We start from the raw sequence: 19,850 nt of genomic DNA, 5'->3' as shown, positions 1-19,850 counted from the left end.
CCCTCCACCTGAGAGATGAGCACCGCAGGTTAGCCGGCAGGTACCTGAGCACCAGGAGAGCGATGAGAAGCAGGAGGACCACTGTTCCCGCGAGCGTGAAGACGGCAATCATCAGGATTTGAGGGCCTGTGGCAGAAAAAACAGTGAAAACTACACTAGGAAGGATCCCTGAAAAGAGAGCAAGTGCATTTCACAAGAGTCTAGTTGTATAGGATAATTTGAGCAAGGGGAAAAGGAGAGCTCTTTTTTTTAGAGAAAGACAAATGTCATATGATAACACTTGTACTTGTAATCTAAAAAAACCAAAATGATACACGGACTTCCCTAGTGACCCAGTGGTGAAGTGGAAGACTTCACCTTCCAATGCAGGGGCTGTGGGTTTGATCCCTGGTCAGGGAGCTAAGATCCTACATGCCTCATGGACAAAAAACCAGAACATGAAACTGAAGCGATACTGTAACAGACTCAATAAAGACTTTAAAAATGGTCCGCGTCAGAAAGGTCTTGAGAAAAAAAATTTTTAAGTGATATAAATGAACTTATTTACAAAATAGAAACAGACTCACAGACCTAGAAAGCACACTTACAGTCACCAAAGGGGAAAGGTGGGAAGGAAGGATAAATGAGGATGAACATATACACACTACTACATATAAAACAGATAATCAACAAGGACCTACTGCATAACACAGGGAACTCTACTCAAAATTCTGTAATGACCTATATGGGTGAAGAATCTGAAGAAGAATGGATATATGTATACGTGCAACTGAATCATTTTACTGTACATCTGAAACTAACACAACATTGTAAATCAACAAATTCCAAAATAAATTAAAAATTAGCTTTAGGGGTGGGTTGGGATGGGGGTGAGAAGGAGGTTCAAGAGGAATGGGACATATGTATACTTATGGCTGATTCACTTTGTTGTGTGGCAGAACAATACAACATTGTAAAGCAATTATCCTCCAATTAAAAATGAAAAATTTTTAAAAAGTAGGAAGCACTTCAAAAGTAGGAAGTCAAGACATACCTGGAGTAACAGGCAAATTTGGCCTTGGTGTACAAGTCAAAGCCTATAGAGTTTTGCCAAGAGAACGCTCTGGTCATAGCAAGCACCCTCTTCCAACAACACAAGAGAAGACTCTACACATAGACATCACCAGATGGTCAATACCGAAATCAGATTGATTATATTCTTTGCAGCTCTATAGTAAGCTCTATACAGTCAGCAAAAACAAGACAGGGAGCTGACTGTGGCTCAGATCATGGACTCCTTATTGCCAAATCCAGACTTAAATTGAAGAAAGTAGGGAAAACCACTAGACCATTCAGGTATGTTAGTCACTCAGTTGTATCTGACTCTTGTGACCTCATAGAAGGTAGCCTGCCAGGCTCCTCTGTCTGTGGGATTCTCCAGGCAAGAATACTGTAGTGGGTTGCCATTTCCTTCTCCAAGGGATCTTCCCGACCCAAGGATCGAACCCAGGTCTCCTGCTTTGCAGTCAGACTCTTTACCAACTGAGCTACGAGGGAAGCCCCCATTCGGTTATGATCTAAATCAAATCCCTTACGATTATACACTGGAAGTGACAAAGAGATTCAAGGGATTAGATCTGATAGACATAGTGCCTGAAGAACTATGGACATGGTTTGTGACACTGAACAGGAGGCAGAGCTCAAGAACATCCCCAAGAAAAAGAAATGCAAAAAGGCAAAACAGTTGTCTGAGGAGGCCTTATAAATAGCTAAGAAAAGAAGAGAAGCTAAAGGCAAAGGAGAAAAGGAAAGATATACTCATTTGAGTGCAGAGCTCCAAAGAATAGCAAGGAGAGATAAGAAAGCTTTCCTCAGTGGTCAATGCAAAGAAAGAGAGGAAAACAACAGAATGGGAAAGACTAGAGATCTCTTCAAGAAAATTAGAGATACCAAGGGGACATTTCATGTAAAGATGGGCACAATTAAGGACAGAAATGGTATGGACCTAATAGAAGCAGAAGATATTCAGAAGAGGTGGCAAGAATACACAGAACTATACAAAAAAGATCTTCATGATCCAGATAATCACAATGGTGTGATCACTCACCGAGAGCCAGACATCCTGGAATGCGAAGTCAAGTGGGCCTTAGGAAGCATCACTACGAACAAAGCTAGTGGAGGTGATGAAATTCCGGCTGGACTATTTCAAATCCTAAAAGATAATGCTATGAAAGTGCTGCACTCAATATGCCAGCAAATTTGGAAAACTCATCAGTGGCCACAGGACTGATAAAGGTCAGTTTTCATTCCAATCCCAAAGAAAGGCAATGCCAAAGAATGATTAAGCTATTGCACAACTGCACTCATCTCACATGCTAGCAAAGTGATGCTCAAAATTCTCCAAGCCAGGCTTCAACAGTACATGAACCATGAACTTCCAGATGTTCAAGTTGGATTTAGAAAAGGCAGAGGAACCGGAAATCAAATTGTCAACATCTGCTGGATCATCGAAAAAGTAGAGAATTCCCGAAAAACATCTACTTCTGCTTTATTGAATATGCCAAAGCCTTTGAACGTGTGGATCACAACACACTATGGAAAATTCTTAAAGAGATGGGAATACCAGACCACCTGACCCGCCTCCTAAGAAATCTGGTATGCAGGTCAAGAAGCAACAGTTAGAATTGGACCTGGAACAACAGACTTGTTCCAAATTGGGAAAGGAATTATTCAAGGCTGTATATTGTCATCCTGCTTATTTAACTTATATGCAGAGTACATCATGTGAAATGCCAGGCTGAATGAAACACAAGCTGGAATCAAGATTGCTGGGAGAAATATCAATAACCTCAGATATGCAGATGATACCACCCTCATGGCAGAAAGTGAAGAATTAAAGAGCCTCTTGATGAAAGTGAAAGAAGAGAGTGAAAAAGTTGGCTTAAAGCTCAACATTCAGAAAACTAAGATCATGGCATCTGGTCCCATCACTTCTTGGCAAATAGATGGGGAAACAATGGAAACAGTGACAGATTTTATTTTTGGGGGCTCCAAAATCACTGCAAATGGTGACTGCAGCCATGAAATTAAAAGACGCTGGCTCCTTGGAAGAAAAGCTATGACCAACCTAACAGCATATTAAAAAGCAGAGACATTACTATGCCAACAAGGTCTGTCTAGTCAAAGCTATGGTTTTTCCAGTAGTCATGTATGGATGTGAGAGTTGGACTATAAAGAAAGATGAGCACTGAAGAATTGATGCTTTTGAACTGTGGTGTTGGAGAAGACTCTTGAGAGTCCCTTGGACTGCAAGGAGATCCAACCAGTACATCGTAAAGGAAATCAGTCCTGACTATTCCTTGGAAGGACTGATGCTAAAGCTGAAACTCCAATACTTTGGCCACCTGATGCGAAGAGCTGACTCATTTGAAAAGACCCTGATGCTGGGAAAGACTGAAGGTGGGAGGAGAAGGGGACAACAGAGGATGAGATTGTTGGATGGCATCACCGACTTGATAGACATGAGTTTGAGTAAGCTCTGGGAATTGGTGATGGACAGGGAAGCCTGGCATGCTGTAGTCCGTGGGTTCACAAAGAGTCGGACATGACTGAGCAACTGAACTGAACTGACTGAAAAATGAAAATAAATTTTTAAAATTAAATTTTAAAAAGATATCGTTTGTTTTTTAATCTCTTCATTGGTAATAGAGATGCTGCATCTTTGTTCTCTGAAGAAAATTGTTTGGAATGTGCCTCCCAAGTGGCATTATTTCAGTTACCCTTATAGTTTATACATCTGTTTTCTTATGGGAGGGCTTCACTGGTGGCTCAGATGGTAAAGAATCTGGCTGCAACGCAGGAGACCAGGGTTCGATCCCTGAGTCGGGATGAACTACTGGAGAATGGAATGGCAACCCACGCTAGTATTCTTGCCTGGAGAATGCCATGAACAGAGGAGCCTGGTGGGCTATAGTCCCTGGGGTCGCAAAGAGTTGGACACGACCGAGCGACGAACACTTTCTTGTGGGAATCATTGAATGTTAGAAGATAAAATAGTTTCCAGCACAGAATTCGGATGAGAAGACTATCTGATGTCTTTGAAACTGATATACCTGAGGAAGTTTCATAGAGGAAGAAACTGACAACTGGTTTTCAATTCAGAGAACAAATCAGAGGCAAAGCAGGTCAGAGTGGAATGCACAGTCAATGATAGTGTTGCCCGCTGGTCCTTTCCAAGCTCAACCAGGTCACTGAGGGAAGTCAATGGGAAGTGTAAGGAATTTATTAGTATGTAGGTGAAGCTGTATAGATGGAGGAGTTTGAGAGATTCACGAAGAATAAGTGGAATTCAGGAAAATGTGGATTCAACCCGGCGCAGCATTGAAGCAGAGTTCTGCATGGGCAGAAGACTACAGTGATAAAGACAGCAATAATAAAACTGTACAAGAAGGTCATGGTTCACACATGCCTCACAGGCTGCCTCTTGAATCCTCTAACTTCCTATTTTTTTCAGAAGGTAGAGGGTTCAAGAAGAAAAAATGGGATGGACTCCAAGCAATAGATAGTGTATAGGAAGCTAGAAGATAATAGCAATATGGTGAAGGAGACAGGTATTTTTCTTAGAGCAAAAATATGAGAGATAGTCAAACTCCAAGGATAAATGTCCAAGGAAGGTATAGTCTAAAAATAAAACTGTAAAATATTTTGAGAACTTGGCATTTAAAAAGTCCATTTGTGTGCACATGTGTCACAAAAGAGAGACATTGGGGCTATACACTATTGGGCCTCATAAAAATAATAACAATGAAAATATTTATCGATTTTCAATTTAAAGAATCAACTTACAGGTAAATGCCAGAAGGTTTTCTATGGCTAGCAAATAAATATGATCGGCCCTGACAAATAAAAGAAAAATACAGGAGAATTTGGGAAGTGAGAAGGAGGCAGAAGGAAGGATAGAGACATGAACATCTTCATCTTACAACTTTGGGAAGCAAGAAGCTTTATACATGTATGATAGAACTCTAGGCTTATGCATATTAATTAAAATTACAAATGTAAAATTATAATACACTAAATGTATTGACAAAAAGACACAACTATGTTGAGAAGAACTTAGAGAAAAGTATGCCTGATGAAAATGAACTAAATTTTAATTTATCAACACAAGAAATAGATAACATCTAAAGTTCATAAATTAAGAAATACATGCATATGATTTAGAAATATGCAAAAAACTAAGCAGAATGGACAAGACCAGAGATGCACAGAGGTGGGACTAGGTACACTCACTTTCTGTTATGAATATTTCTACTCTAGGATTTTAAATCATGTGCATGAATTTTTCTATGATAAAAATATAATAAAAAAAAAGTCATTTTATTAGTAGTGTTGGCACCTTTTTTTTGCATCTTTGGACATAAATATTTGTTCAAATTTAAACTTTTTTCCCTAAAAATTATTAGTAATGTGGAATTACTTAGTATTCATTGCAGAAAGCCTTGGCCAAGCCAGCCAAGGGCAGAGCGTCCTGAGACCTTGTCGCTCAGGAGACACTTGGCTGGCCTGTCTAGTGACAGTCAGTGTCATACACAGCTGTACTTCAAGTTGCATGGATGAAGGTCTGGCCGTGTTAGGACCTTCATGACATGATGGGACCTCACCTCAGGTAGGTAGGTAACCATTGTTATGACCCAAACATGTATGTTCTAAGGCAAAAGGGGAGAATTTAGAGGTCAGGCTCACTGACCACCCCTCAGCCTGATGACATCAAGTATTCCTTGCTGAAACACATTGAATACATTCCTTGAGATTCCTTAGTAAAATATAAATGCAATGAGACTCTCTGTGTTCATTCTGCCAATTGCCAAACCTAGTTTTCTATAGGAAAATTTATGTCAAAGGGTGGGTAGAACACATATTAAAGATAGGTATAGCTAAATTAGAATGGAATATTTTTGGTGTTTTATCAGAACTGTAATATATCATTCATTGGGCAGAGAAGTAAAGTCCGTATTTACAAATCTGGCGCATCTTATTCAGATAATAAGTAAAACAAAACAAAACAAAACTAAACAAAACCACAAGCTAATTGCATAAACCATAGAATTTACTCTCCTTCTCCAAAAAACAACTTTAAGGAAAGGAAATTCATGAAGGATCTCTTACCCCGGCCTGGAATATCATTAGGAAGTTTGTGGTTCTTCCAGATGAACGTGGGGCTCTTAGCCACAGGGCTAGTCTGGTTCACACGGGTGTCATATGTCAAAAGAACCTTGTACTGTGTTAGGGCATGAAAGAGAAGGGTGAAGAGAAAAAGACACGTTAGAATGACTTCTGATGAGATTCACTGTCCTTCCCAATGACATTTGAATTTTTAAAAATTAATTTATTGGAGCACAGTTGCTTCAGAATGTCATGTTAGTTTCTGTTGTACAGCACAGTGAATCTGCCATATATATTTCTCAGTGAAACAAGGCAAATGTTACATAGCTGGGAACTAGTTAGGATCTATTGGGTTCTCATCATGAACACTATTAGGCTGAATAGCTTTCTGTTTTTAATGACCATACATTATGCCTGCCCAAAAGACATTCTCTGGGTCTTTAGAGAATTCAAGTCTTTCATTTTACAAATGTGAAAAGAGAGGCAAGAATAATTAAATGGCTAGCTCTAAGCCACATGACAAGAGAGGCACCAGTGTTTTCCACAATATTAAACTGCTATTAAAAATTATGGCTTGAGAAAATACACCATAGTCAAAATTCATTATCTATATTTATACATGTCAAGGGGCTGCTAGAGAATTCTACATTCCTTAAGTTCTATCAATTACATGATTTTTGAATCTCTTCTATCTCTATGCTCTAATGTGTTTTCTTATAAAAAGTTTCTTTTTGAAGCAATGTGCCAATAGAAATATTAATATATCCTTAAATTACTGCTGCATATATTGAGTCAGCTTTGTAAGAGACATCTCCAAAATGATCATCCTTCTAAAATTCACCACTGATCCCTCAAAACATGCTGGATCAAAGTTTTACATTCTCAAAACTATACTCTTGACAGCAGAATATAAACTAATATTACATATTAATATAATAATATGTATCATATTCACACACAACATTATGTGTGTATATATACCATGTGTATATATAGCATAACATTACAGGGCTATTTTTATGTGCCCGAGGGATCACACAATTAATGATTTTCATGAGATTTCAGAGGGAGAAAACAGGGAATGTTTCATTGAAATTTTTAGTTTTGGAAATGAATAAACAATTCTTAGGAAAAAAAACAACAACCAAAAAGAAAATCTGTCATCTTCTCATTGGTATCCCATCAATAGTCTGGTCTTCATATCAGTGTTTTCTGGGTGGGTATGTTTTACATAGTAAATAGAGTGGATATTCAGAACAATAAGTTCTATGGGAGAAAATGTTTAAGGAATGTGGCCCCAAGAGGGGCATAACTATACATCTGAAATTAACTTGTAGATTCTAAACATAACTTCTGCTAGTCCTTCTCTATGACTTGCCTTTCAGGATAACCCTCCTCACCCAGTCACCTGACCCCAAGTTCTTGATAAGAACATACTTTGCTGGTGTCCACAGAGGTGTACAGAAGGTACATGGTATTGTCAATATCCCCACAGGCATCCAGAGTCACAGGACCCACATGCCCTAGGGCAAAATCAGAAACAGTTAGAGACCATCATTGACTTCCTGACTGAAAGACCAGTTACATCCTGACACGGGGCATAAAGCAGATTCAGATTGCTCTATTTTACTGAAAAATTGTTGACCTTAATGATGTAATTAGAGGGCATTGGTTCTTGGCTCTGAGATCACTGAAGGATATTTCTATGAGAGAAGCTATTTAGTAAGAAGGAAAACTCTCTTTCACTGCATTTAGGATGATGACACTAAATATAGTCAGGAGGTTTCTCCTGATGATTTGAGACAAGTTTTTGCTGAGAGTGTTAACTAGTGGCACAGTGTTTAAGTTATTGCACAACCTAAAGTAGATTGCCAAAAGGTCAAAATCCCTTCACTATCACTTATAATATAGCTGAACACATTGAGAAAATTAAGTTCTTGGAGCCTCAGTTTTCTCATCTGTGAAATTTTAGCCATATAGCATGAGTCTATGAAATGGCTTGTTAGGTTAAAAAAAAATGATAGTATCAACAATTTCACATGGTTCAAAATAAGAGCTAGTAATGTTTACTGTATCAGGCTCTGTGCTAAGTACCTTATGTGCACTTATCATTTTAATCTTCCTGGAACACCATGACACACAAACTGTTATTATCTCCATTTTACTGATGAGAAATCTGAGGTCAGAGATATTATTTAACTGCTCCAGGTTATAGGTACAGTTATCAGGTGGCTAATTACTACTTATGATCACAGAGGTGCAAGTAAAAAGGAGGGGGCCATTGTCTTTGCATCTCCTCTGCCCCCGGTCCATTGTTGATGTGACTTTCCCCCACTGCCGATGTGACTTTCAAGGAATGTAAAGGGTTGGTGCTCCCTTTGTTCTCTCTTTTCCCCCTTGAGAGCCAGGTCTTGAAGACTACAACATTCAAGCAACTTCACATATGGGGGAAATTAGAAAGTGACTACACATGCCGAGGGGAAGGCAGAGACTCAGAAAACTTGAGAAGACCTTAAGTTTCCATCTCAGGCTGATCCTCAGCAGAGATGGCCTACAACAATAAAAACAAAAAACAAAACCAAGTAACAGCAAACCCTAAGAAGGAGAAAATTCATCATCCCCCAGGTGATTTTCAGAATTACCACATTATTATATTCGAATGTCCAGTTTTCAATCAAAACTACAAGTCATATGAAGAAACAGGAAAATATGATTTATTCAATAGAAAAAATAAACCAGTGGAAGCTATCCCTGAGAAAATGATGGTGGGTCTACTAGACAAAGGCTTTAAAACAACTCCCTTAAAGATGCCCAAAGACCTAAAGGAAGACATGGGTAAAGTCAAGGCAGTGATGTATGAACAGAATGGAAATATTAGCAAAAAGAAAGAAATCATAAAAAAAAAAGAAATTCTGGAACTGAAAAGTATAGAGACTAAAATGAAAAATTCAAAGGCATATTTGAGCAGGCAGAAGAATAATTAGTGAATCTGAAGATGAAAAACAAAGTGAAAGTGTTAGTCACGCAATTGTGTCTGACTCTTTATGACCCCATGGACTATAGCCCAACAGACTCCTCTGTTCATGGAATTCTCTAGGTTAAAACACTGGAATGGGTAGCCATTCCTTTCTCCAGGGATCTTCCCAACCCAGTGACTGAATCTGGGTCTCCCTTATTGTGGGCAGCTTCTTTACTGTCTGAGCCCCAGGGAAGCTGGAACTTGAAGAAAGGACAATGGAAATCACCAAATCTGAGGAAAAGAAATAAAAAAGATTGCAGAAAACTGAACAGACCTTAAAGGACCTGTGGAATACCACGAAGTAGACCAACACATGCATTGTGGAAGCCCCAGAGGGAGAAGAGAAAGAGCAAGAAAACGGTAGAGAGAATATTTGAAGAAATAATGACTGAAAATGTCCCAAATCTGATGAAAGATATGAATATAAACATCCAAGAAGCTCAACAAATGCCAAGTAGAATGAATTTAAAGAAATCCATGCCAAGACACATTATAATCAAATCGTCCACAGCCAAAGACATAGGCTTTTGAAAGCAGCAAAGAGAGAAGTAATTGATCACATGTAAGAGATAGTCAGTAAGATTATAAAGCAAATTTCTCACTATATACTCTGAAGGTTAGAAGGCAGTGGGCTGATATATTCAAAATGCTAAAAGAAAAAAATATCAACTAAGAATCTGTTATTCAACAAAGCTGTCCTTCAAAAGTGAGAGGAGAGTAAGATATTCTGAAATAAATAAAAGCTGAGAGATTTTTACCAACCAATCTTCCCTGCAAGAAATTCTCAAGGGAGTCTAGGAGGTTAAAATGAAAGAACACCAGACAGTAGCTTGAAGCCATACGAAGAAATAAACATTCCAGTAGAGGTAAATAAGCAAGCAATTATAAAAACTAGTATTATTATAAAACCAATTTGTTATTTTACTTCTTCTTTTCTACATTACTTAAGAAATGAATATGTTTAAAAAAAATTAGTCAAAAACTTGTACTACTGTAACTTTGATTTGTAACCCCACCTTTTTTTTTGACAATTTAGGAGACTAATGCTTAAAAAATAATTAGTTTACTATTTGGACACAAAGTATAAGGATGTAGTTCTGCAACACCAGTGTCTGAGAGGGATGGAAACGGAGCTATTAAAGAAGCAGAGTTTTTGTATTTATTGAGGTTAAGCTAGTATAAATTCAAATTAGAGGGTTATAATTTTAGGATCTAATTCCCATGGTAACCACAAAGAAAACAGCTAAAGAATACACACAAAAAAATTTAAACATTTCAGTGTAAAGAAATAAATACAAAAGAAGACAGTAATGTATAAACTGGGATGAAAAAGCTATGCAGCATATAAAAAACAAACAGCAAAATTACAGAATAAATCTCTCTTTATCAGCAAGGAGATCCAACCAGTCCATCCTAAAGGAAATCAGTCCTGAATATTCATTAGAAGGACTGATGTTGAAGCTGGAACTCCAGTACTTTGGCCACCTGATGTGAAGAGCTGACTCATCTGAAAAGACCCTGATGCTGGGAAAGATTGAGGGCAGGAGGAGAAGAGGACGACAGACGATGAGATGGCTGGATGGCATCACCGACTCAATGAACTTGAAGCTTGAGTAAATTCTGGTAGTTGGTTATGGACAGGGAGGCCTGGTGTACTGCAGTATGGAGTTGCAAAGACTCGGACATGACTGAGCGACTGAACTGAACTGATCAGTAATTACTTCAAATGTAAATGGATTAAATTCTCCAATCAAAGATAGAAATTGGAAAGTTAAATTAAAAAGTGATCCAACTATTTGATGTCTATAAAGAGATTCACTTTTGATCCCAAGACACAGATAATTTGAAAGCAAAAGGATGGAAAAGGATATTCCGTGCAAGTATTAACCAAGACAGCAGAGGTGGATATACTGGTATCAGACAAAAGTGATCAGACTTTTAATCAAAAAAGTTTATAAGAAACAAGGACTTTCATTATATATATTAATAAAACACTCAATAGGGCAAAAATATATAAACAAGTATAAACATTTATGTACCTAATAACAGACCAACAAAATATATGAAGCAAAAATTGGCACAAAATAAACAATTCTACAATAGTGGTGCCAGTAGTCAAGAATCTGCCTGTCAATGCAAGAGATGCAGGTTTGATCCCTGGGTCGGGAAGAGCCCTCAGAGTAGGAAATGGCAACCCACTCCAGTATTCTTCTCTAGAAACTGCCATGGACAGAGGAGCCTGGCGGGCTACAGTCCATGGGATAGCAAAGAGTTGGACACAACTGACCACACATGCACTGTTTTATACAATAATAGTTGGAGATTTTAACACTCCACTTTCTCCAATGAATGGAATAGCAAGATAAAAAATATGTGAGAAAATAGAGGACTTGAAGATAACAAGAAACCAACTACACATAACAGACAAATAAAGAACATTCTACCCAACAACTGAACTTTTGCACACTTGTTGCCTACAGTTAAGTTAAAGGTATTTAACTGTTGACCCATCTATTGCCACACCGTCTCTTTACTGTCCACAGGGTGCATATCCGGGGAAACTGGAAGTAAAGTGTAGTTTGCTCTTAGGCAACTGGTACCTTCAAAAGTGATGTTCCTGAAAGCATGAGCAAATTTAGAGGTGGTAACATCTTCTCCATTTTCAAGAAATATCTTCAGCATATGTCCAAAAAGCAAGACTCCATCCAGGTAGGCAGCAGCAAAATCATTTTTTGCCTAAATTAGAAAGGAAAATCTTAAAACTAGTTCCAAAAAAAACCAAGATTCTGGTCTTGAACCTGGAAAAAACATTGTTGGGGTCAAGCAGGGTAACTGGAAAGGTAAAAGAATATTAATGGAATTGCAGGGATGGGATTAAAAGAAATTTTGGAAAAACTTTCCTTGGACCAGGGCTCTTTCTCATCCCCACATCACAATTCTGTCTTCTCTTGGGATCAATAAACTGTGAACACTGCCTTTAGGGAAGGAAATAAAGTGGCTGTGCTTCCTCTTTCCCATGATGATAAAATATTTCCTTTTAACCAGAAAGAACAACATAAAGCATTTTTAATTCTCATAAGGTTTTATATAGAAACAATGTTTTCATTTAAGAATAAAAAAGAACAGCAACAAAATGCCTTTGAGTATCATGATGGATAGGAAGAGTTTTGATTGGATGATACCCCACTGTATTTGCTTTGGAGAGAGTCCTGATTCGGTATTAGGGCAGACATTTGACTCCTCTGCCTCTGTGACAGTTGGGTGGTGGTTTTCACAGAATTGGGCTGGATTGAAAGCTCAATGCCCCTGAGACTGAATGAATGAGCTCAGTCAGGTCAGACAATTTGGCCCACCCGCCTGTAAAGAATCAGACTTTTGCCAGGGCCTAGAAGCTGTGCAAGTGAAATCTGAATATGACACCCAGAAGTATATGCTAGAAAATATAAAAAGGAAAAATGAAAACATCTCTCATTGGCTTCAGTGTCTTTTGCTGAAATCATCTTTTCTTGAGATGAAAAGCACCAGTTAAGACCCAGCCCCCGAAGGGGTTACAGCCCCAAATTTTGGCAGGGTTGCAAAACAGAGGGCTTAGAACTGCCAGGCTAGGCAAAGTGGTGATTCTTCACTCTTTGGGCCTCGTCATCCTAAAGTTGTTTGGGATCTTCAGGACTGATCGCTCCTTCCCCCCGTCCCTTCTCCAAACCTGCTCTCTACCGTGTGTGTGTTTAGCTGCGTTAAGGTGCAGTGACCATCAAAATCCAATGTGGTGTTAGAGTCTGGGGTCTTGCATTTAATCAAGACATTAATGATTTAATGTCCAACAAATGCTAAACCAGATGGGATGCTGGAATAAGAGGAATAAACCAGGACTCTCCTGTACAAATTCAGATGATAATCAACCTAATGATAATAAAAGACTGTGTCTTAACCTGAGAATATGTATCTTTAGAGGTAGAACTCAGATACCAGGGCCAGCAGAAAGTTGCTTTAGGATGTAGGGCACTTCATCTAGTCTACATTGTCTAACATGTACCTCCCCTAAGTTAGCAGGGCTTCTTCTGATCATGCCGCAATGTCACTTCCGTTCGGATGCTACAGCAGCGTGCAGTGTGGCGCTCAGTTTGATTTTTTGAAAATTTGTTTATTTATTTTTGGCTGTGCTGGGTCTTCATTGCTGGGTGTGGGCCTTCTCTAGTTCTGACAAGCGGGAGCTACTGTCTAGTGGCTACGTGTGGGCTTTTCATTTCGGTGGCTTCTGAGCACGGGCTCCAGAATCACTGGCTCAGTAGTTGTGGAACACCTGCTTATGGCATGTGGAATCATCCTGGAGCAGGGATTGAACCCGTGTCTCCTGCACTGGTGGCCAGATTCTTAACCACTGGACCACCAGGGAAGTCCCGGAGTTTTAATGGCAAGAATCCTGCTATTACACAAAATTGGCTCAGTTAACATTTGCTGAGTAAACTGGAACCAGTAGGGGGAAAAAATTGCTCATTTTAGAATCTGGGTCCTAAATGGAAGAATGGCATCTTACCCTTGCCAGAAGAATAAGAGTATATATGTCTATGAAGTTTACCAGTGATAAATTCTTGGAGGAAGAACTATTTGAGATGGAGTTTTCCGGAGGCAGGGTCAGGACAAGCACATTTTTCATGTAGTCAGGGGCTGTGACATTGTCCATGAAGTAGTGGTCACTGGAATAAAAAGCACAAGTTTCTCATGAAAATCAGACTGCTCCAAAAAATGGGAATGGAACTCCTACCGATTCGTACATCAGCTTTGAGATAGTTTAAAACATTTTTTTCCCCAGATAAGTTTATTTTTTTCTATACCTGCTACCTTGAATAGCAGAACTTAGATGCTGTGGTTAACAAACACAAATGGAAAGGGAAGATCAGAATACAGATACTTGTTTTTTTTATAAAGTTTATATGAATTTTAATATTTTTAAAATAAATATTTTGATATGTTATTCTGAAATTAAAATAAACATGAAGGATCTAGAATATACTAACAAACAGAGGTTTATTTGTTACTTTAGCAATTCACTGCAGATAATTCTTTAAAAAGAAAGAAGATTTTTGGACCGACTCAAAATCGGTCCAAACAAGCTGGATATGTAAGCTTGTTTTCAAGGTTTAATGACTCTTGGCTGATAACCTGGAAACTTTCTTTTCCTTAAGTGCTCATAACACTTTATAGATTTAGGGATAGGATAGAGAGAAAGTTTATGAACTCAATTTACTTTCCAGAAGGTGAAACAAAAACATGAAAAAAAATGAAGCATTTTCTCTAACACTGCATACTTAACATTAGCTAACTGGTCCTGGTATTCTCAATTCCTGGGCTTCCCAGTTGGCACTAGTGGTAAAGAAGACACCTGCCAATGCAGGAGACATAAGAGACGCACTCTTGCAATGTGGGAGACCTGGGTTTGATCCCTGGGTTGGGAAGATCCTCTGGAGAAGGGAAAGGCTACCCACTCCAGTATTCTGGCCTGGAGAATTCCATGGACTGTACAGTTCATGAGGCTGCAAAGAGTTGGACACAACTGAACGACTTTCACTTTTGCTGTTTGGGTTGGGAAGATCCCCTGGAGATCTGGCAACCCACTCCAGTATTCCTGCCTGGAGTGTCTCATGAACAGAGGAGCCTGGTAGGCTACAGTCTGTGGGGTCATAAAGAGTTGGACACGACGGAGCAACACAGCAGGACGCATCCTCAGTTCCTAGACACATCTGGAACATGGAGGACCCTCGATACTGTATCTATTTATTTTTAAGATATTTATTTATTTGGCTGCTTTGGGTCTTAGTTGCAGCATGAGGGATCCTCATTGCATCACATGGGATCTCTTGCTGTGAAGCACTGGCTTAGTTGGTCCGAGGCATGTGGGACCTTAGTTCCCAGACCAGAGATCGAACTCGTCTCCCCTGTATTGCAAGGTGGATTCTAACCACTGGACCACCAGAGAAGTACCTGCTTATCATTTTAATGTTTTAATTTGTAAATAATCTAACACGCTTGAACTGCTGTTAGCCTGGATGACCATCATTTAATAATCAAACAGTAGATGAATATATCTATGTGCTGAGTACTGTATTAAAGAGTTTGTTTATATTACCACACCTCATCCTAAAGGACCCTTATAGATATTTTTATTCTTACTTGATAAATGAGAAGACTTAATCTCAAGATGCTAAGTAATACCCAAGAGGCAAATGAACTGAAAGTGTCAGAATTATAATTTGAAATCCCAAGTTATGTCTAGTTTCAAATGAACCTCATGATCTTCCCGAAAATAGAGTCAGGAGTCCTTAGGGAATAGTGAGAAAAGGAGGCCAACACTTTGACAGTAGATGGAGGAGTTTCTAAAAATAAAGCTACACCAAACTGGTTCCACTGACGCCTCCTTCCAGGAGGCAAAGCAGTTATTGAAAGTGGCTATCAATGTGGCTGCAGGAATAAAGTGTTGATAATTCTGCCCTCTGTCTTGTATTCTGCAGCTAAAAGGCTCAGCTGACTACATTATCTTCAGAAACTAGATAAGCCTGCAGTTCCCATGCTTCATTTTTCTCAACACTGGAACAAGTACATTCAAGGTGTCTGAAATGACTAATCAGATATGATACACTGTGGTAATAGCTTCTGTTCTGAACACAGACAGCAAATGATCAATGATCCAGTCAGATAAGTGAGGTCATATGATTCAGCCGATGGAGCAAGAGACACAAGATGTACCAGCAACATCTTTTTAAAGCTTAATCTGACTCAGATATTACCTTGGCACTTTTTTTTAATGGGTTCTCCATAAAACTGTAACTACATTAGAAGATGAGTGGTAAAGAAGTGGGGATGTGATAAAAGATGGCTTCTGTTCTCCAGAATTTTCTCCCCTTAGTGCCAGTGAAGCGCAGAGGAAAATCACCACCCAGGGACTACACTGCAGAGGGCAAAGAATAATCGTGTTGATCAACTTCACTTAACGGGAACTTTCCTCTTACCAAAGGTGGCTGAAAGAAAATAATCTAGGACCAAAGGCCACTAGCAATCAAAGGCACACGTATGGAACATACAGCCCATGTTCTCAGAAATATGACTGGGATATTAGGTGATTTATTACTGCCTGGGAGAAAGACTTTACGATCAGGCTGGAGACCAGGATCTTTGTTGAATGGGCATATGGGTTTAATGCTTTTTTCTTTTTAAATAAAACTTTTATATTTACCTACTTATTTTTTAGTTTTTAAAATTTTACACTGGAGTACAGTTGATCAACAATGTTGCATTAGTTTAGGGTGCACAGCAAAGTGATGCAATTACATATATACATGTATCTGTGCTCAGTCGTGTTCGACTCTTCTGTGATCCCAACACTGCAGCCCACCAGGCTCCTCTGTCCATGGAATTTTTTCAGACAAGAATACTGGAGTGGGTTGCCATTTCCTCCTCCAGGGCATCTTCCCAACCCAAAACAGTGTCTTGTGTCTCCTGCCTTGGCAGGTGGATTCTTTACCACTGCACCACCTGGGAAGCCCATACATGTATCTATTCTTCTTCAAATTCTTTCCCCAGGTAGGCTGTTACATAATATTGAGCAGAGTTTCCTGTGCCACGCAGTAGAAAACTTTCATATGGTCCTTAGACATGATAGCGACATCAAAGGTATACATCTCTGCTACGGCGATAATGAATTGAATAAGAACGATAAAGAAGAAATGAAACATTGGTTAAAATATTATCTTTATACGGAATCCCAATTGAGGCTATGAAAAACATGAGGAAAGAGAGTATCTTTTGGAAATCCTTATTTTCTTTCTGAAAGGAGAGTTCTTCCAAATATTATACCTACTTGAATAAATCCACTAGAATAATGACGATGTCTTCAGCCACTGCCAGGTCACCCCTGAGGTTGCCGATGGTTTCCGGTCTACCACATACAACAATCACTGCAGGAGAGAGAGCAAGACAGGGAGAAAAATATACAATAATCTTCTCCCAAGCAAGAAGGGAACCACGTGCTTGAGTTTGAACGGAGTAAGTCTATGCTACATTTGTGCCATAAGATTAACACTAATTTCTCAAATTTATTCCACCCCCCACCATCCTTTTTTTTTTTTTTTTTTTTTTTTTAGAGAGTTGGAGTAGAGCTGCATGGGATCTTAAAAAGAATCATCTAGTCCAGGCTTCCTTGGTGGTGTGAGGCTGTCACGGCTAATGCCATGGCAGGCAGCCTAGAGTAGGAGTAGGCCTGGTTTCCCGGGGCAACATAATTATCAGGCTACCTGGAGCTAGCCAATCAACATATGCCTAGCCAGAAGAAAGGGAATCTATCAGGGGAAAGCTGAAAGCCCCATGTAGGGCCAACAAAAATTACCTTGCAACTGTGTAACCAATCCGATTGTGCCAACTACCTGCTGCTTGTTTTGACCTAATAAATACCCTAGAGAACTGGGGCTCGGGGCTTTTCGTCCTCACACACCTGGTGAGGGCGGGAGGCCCTGGCTCGAGTCAGTAATAAATTCCCCTATTTCGAGTTGCATTGTTTCGAGGAGTCTTCTTTCCCGACCTGGGACTCGGACTACGGGCAGAACAGTGGTCCAGTGGTGAAGAATCTGTCTGCCAACTCAAGAGGACACAGGTTTGATCCCTGGTCTGGGAAGACCCCACATGCTTCAAGGCAACTAAGCCAGAGTGCTACAACTCCTGAGCCAATGCCCCAGAGGCTGCGAGCCACAACTACTGAAGACGGCGTGCCTACAGCCCACGCTCTGCAACAAAAGAAATCACCGCAATGAGATGCCTGTGCACTGCAACTAGAGACTAGCTTCTGCTTGCCCCAACTAGAGAAAGCCCATGTATAGCAGTAAAGACCCAGGGCAGCCGAAAAATAAAATAAACAAATATTAATACATATATCTTTAAAACGAATCATCTAGTCCATTTCCTTAATTTTACTGATTTAAGGAGACTATAGCCAAGATGCCAATGAGATTAAAAAAAAAAACTGGTAGATGACAGAAACAGCTCTGATAGTCAAGCATTTGAGTCTGTTTAGTGTTTACTCCATTACATAGGCTGGAATAGTTACAAAAACTGTTTTTTTTTAATTTATTTTTATTAGTTGGAGGCTAATAACTTTACAATATTGTAGTGGTTTTTGTCATACATTGACATGAATCAGCCATGGATTTACAAGTATTCCCCATCCCAATCCCCCCTCCCACCTCCCTCTCCACCCTATTCCTCTGGGTCTTCCCAGTGCACCAGGCCTGAGCACTTGTCTCATGCATCCAGCCTGGGCTGGTGATCTGTTTCACTAATAAATGAAATGCACTACCCACATGTAAAGTTGCTGAAAAATATATGTTAAAGTGAGCATTAATAAAATCTTCCTAAGCACCTTTCCTTGGGTTTTGCTTGCAGCTTCTTAACTCAGAACTCAGTGACAGAGTTCCAATCTGACTCTCTAAGCTCTCCAACGCATTGTAACCAGATTTCCGAAATGCATGGCTTGATGAGTAAGATGAGTGAGTTGGGAGACACTTCATTAGATCTTTTCCTACAGTGTTGTCCAGTTGAATTGAAAACATTTTAGGGACATGAATCATTTTATATTTCTTTTTTCCCATATTTGTTCAATGTTTTGCAAATGGTAGGTTCTTAATATGGCAAATGCTTGATAATGACAGCAAATGATGTTTTGAGGGATACCAGGAAATCCTGCCAAGCAAGAACCTTTCCTGGTAGAAAATTTGACAGTTGATTCCTGATATATCCTTATTTGTAAAAAGAATCCTTAATACATAAGTATTCTGATATATTCTTATTTGTAAAAAGAATTCTGGGGAGGGTGAAATAAATCACTGAATTACTTAATGAGAATGATTTTATACCATTCACTTTTCATACTTGGTCTATAAATGAGAGATCACTGAGCAGGTGAAATAAAGAGAGAATAAAGCCAAGTGAAACAGTCTTGGCTTATCTTGTAATTTTGCCTAAGATATCAATATTGCTAGATATCAATAAACACATCCTCTTGGTCACTGGGGAAACAGGATTCAGAATATTTGAGGATTCATCACAGATTCAACAGTATATTAGATTGTGGCGAGCTTAAAAAGTAGTTTACTGGGACTTCCCTGGTGGTCCAGTGGCTAAGACTCCATGCTCCCAATGCAAGGGCCCTGGGTTTGATCCCTGGTCAGGGAGCTAGGTATCAAATGCCACAACTAGGAGTGGGCCCAGTCAAATAAATAAGTGTATTTTTAAAAAGCAGTTCACTGATGGTGGGGATTGTCATATCATTTTGGTTTATAAAAGCTGGCTTTTAGCCTTATTATTACTTTCATGATGCTGATATATTTTATTTTATTTATTTATTTATGGCTGCACTGGGTCTTCCACATGGGCTTTCTCTGGTTGCGGTGCAAGGGCTTCTCATTCCGGCAGCCTCTTCTGTTGCAGAGCCCAGGCTCTAGAAGCGTGGGCTTCAGTAGCTGTGGTGCTTGGGCTTAGCTGCCCCACGGCATGTGGAATCTTCCTGGACCAGGGATCGAACCCATGTCTCCTGTTTTAAGCAGGCAGACCCCCAACTACTGGACCACAAAGGAAGTCCCATGTTAATATACTACTTTGCTAATTTCTCCTAGGATAAGGTTTGAATCTGCAAAAGGAACCGTAT

At 39.4% G+C, this 19,850-nt stretch overlaps 1 protein-coding gene across 5 annotated transcripts in view; it reads right to left on the bottom strand.

The window, feature by feature from the left end:
• Positions 1-19,850, bottom strand: part of GUCY2C (guanylate cyclase 2C) — a 95,776-nt gene that overhangs the window by 32,936 nt on the left and 42,990 nt on the right. For all 5 annotated transcript variants that reach the window (XM_065940920.1, XM_065940927.1, XM_065940936.1 and 2 more), the window contains 6 exons: positions 17,016-17,112; positions 13,740-13,857; positions 11,764-11,899; positions 7,582-7,667; positions 6,148-6,259; positions 45-126 (listed from right to left, as the gene is read on the bottom strand). In XM_065940920.1, coding sequence (XP_065796992.1) covers positions 45-126; positions 6,148-6,259; positions 7,582-7,667; positions 11,764-11,899; positions 13,740-13,857; positions 17,016-17,112 — 631 coding nt within the window. The remainder of the gene's footprint in view (positions 1-44; positions 127-6,147; positions 6,260-7,581; positions 7,668-11,763; positions 11,900-13,739; positions 13,858-17,015; positions 17,113-19,850) is intronic.

This window comes from Muntiacus reevesi, chromosome 1 (assembly GCF_963930625.1).
Source record: "Muntiacus reevesi chromosome 1, mMunRee1.1, whole genome shotgun sequence".
Classification (NCBI taxonomy): Eukaryota; Metazoa; Chordata; class Mammalia; order Artiodactyla; family Cervidae; genus Muntiacus; species Muntiacus reevesi.
The sequence above is the reverse complement of the archived record's forward strand: the minus strand, read 5'-3'. Positions and strand labels throughout refer to the sequence as shown.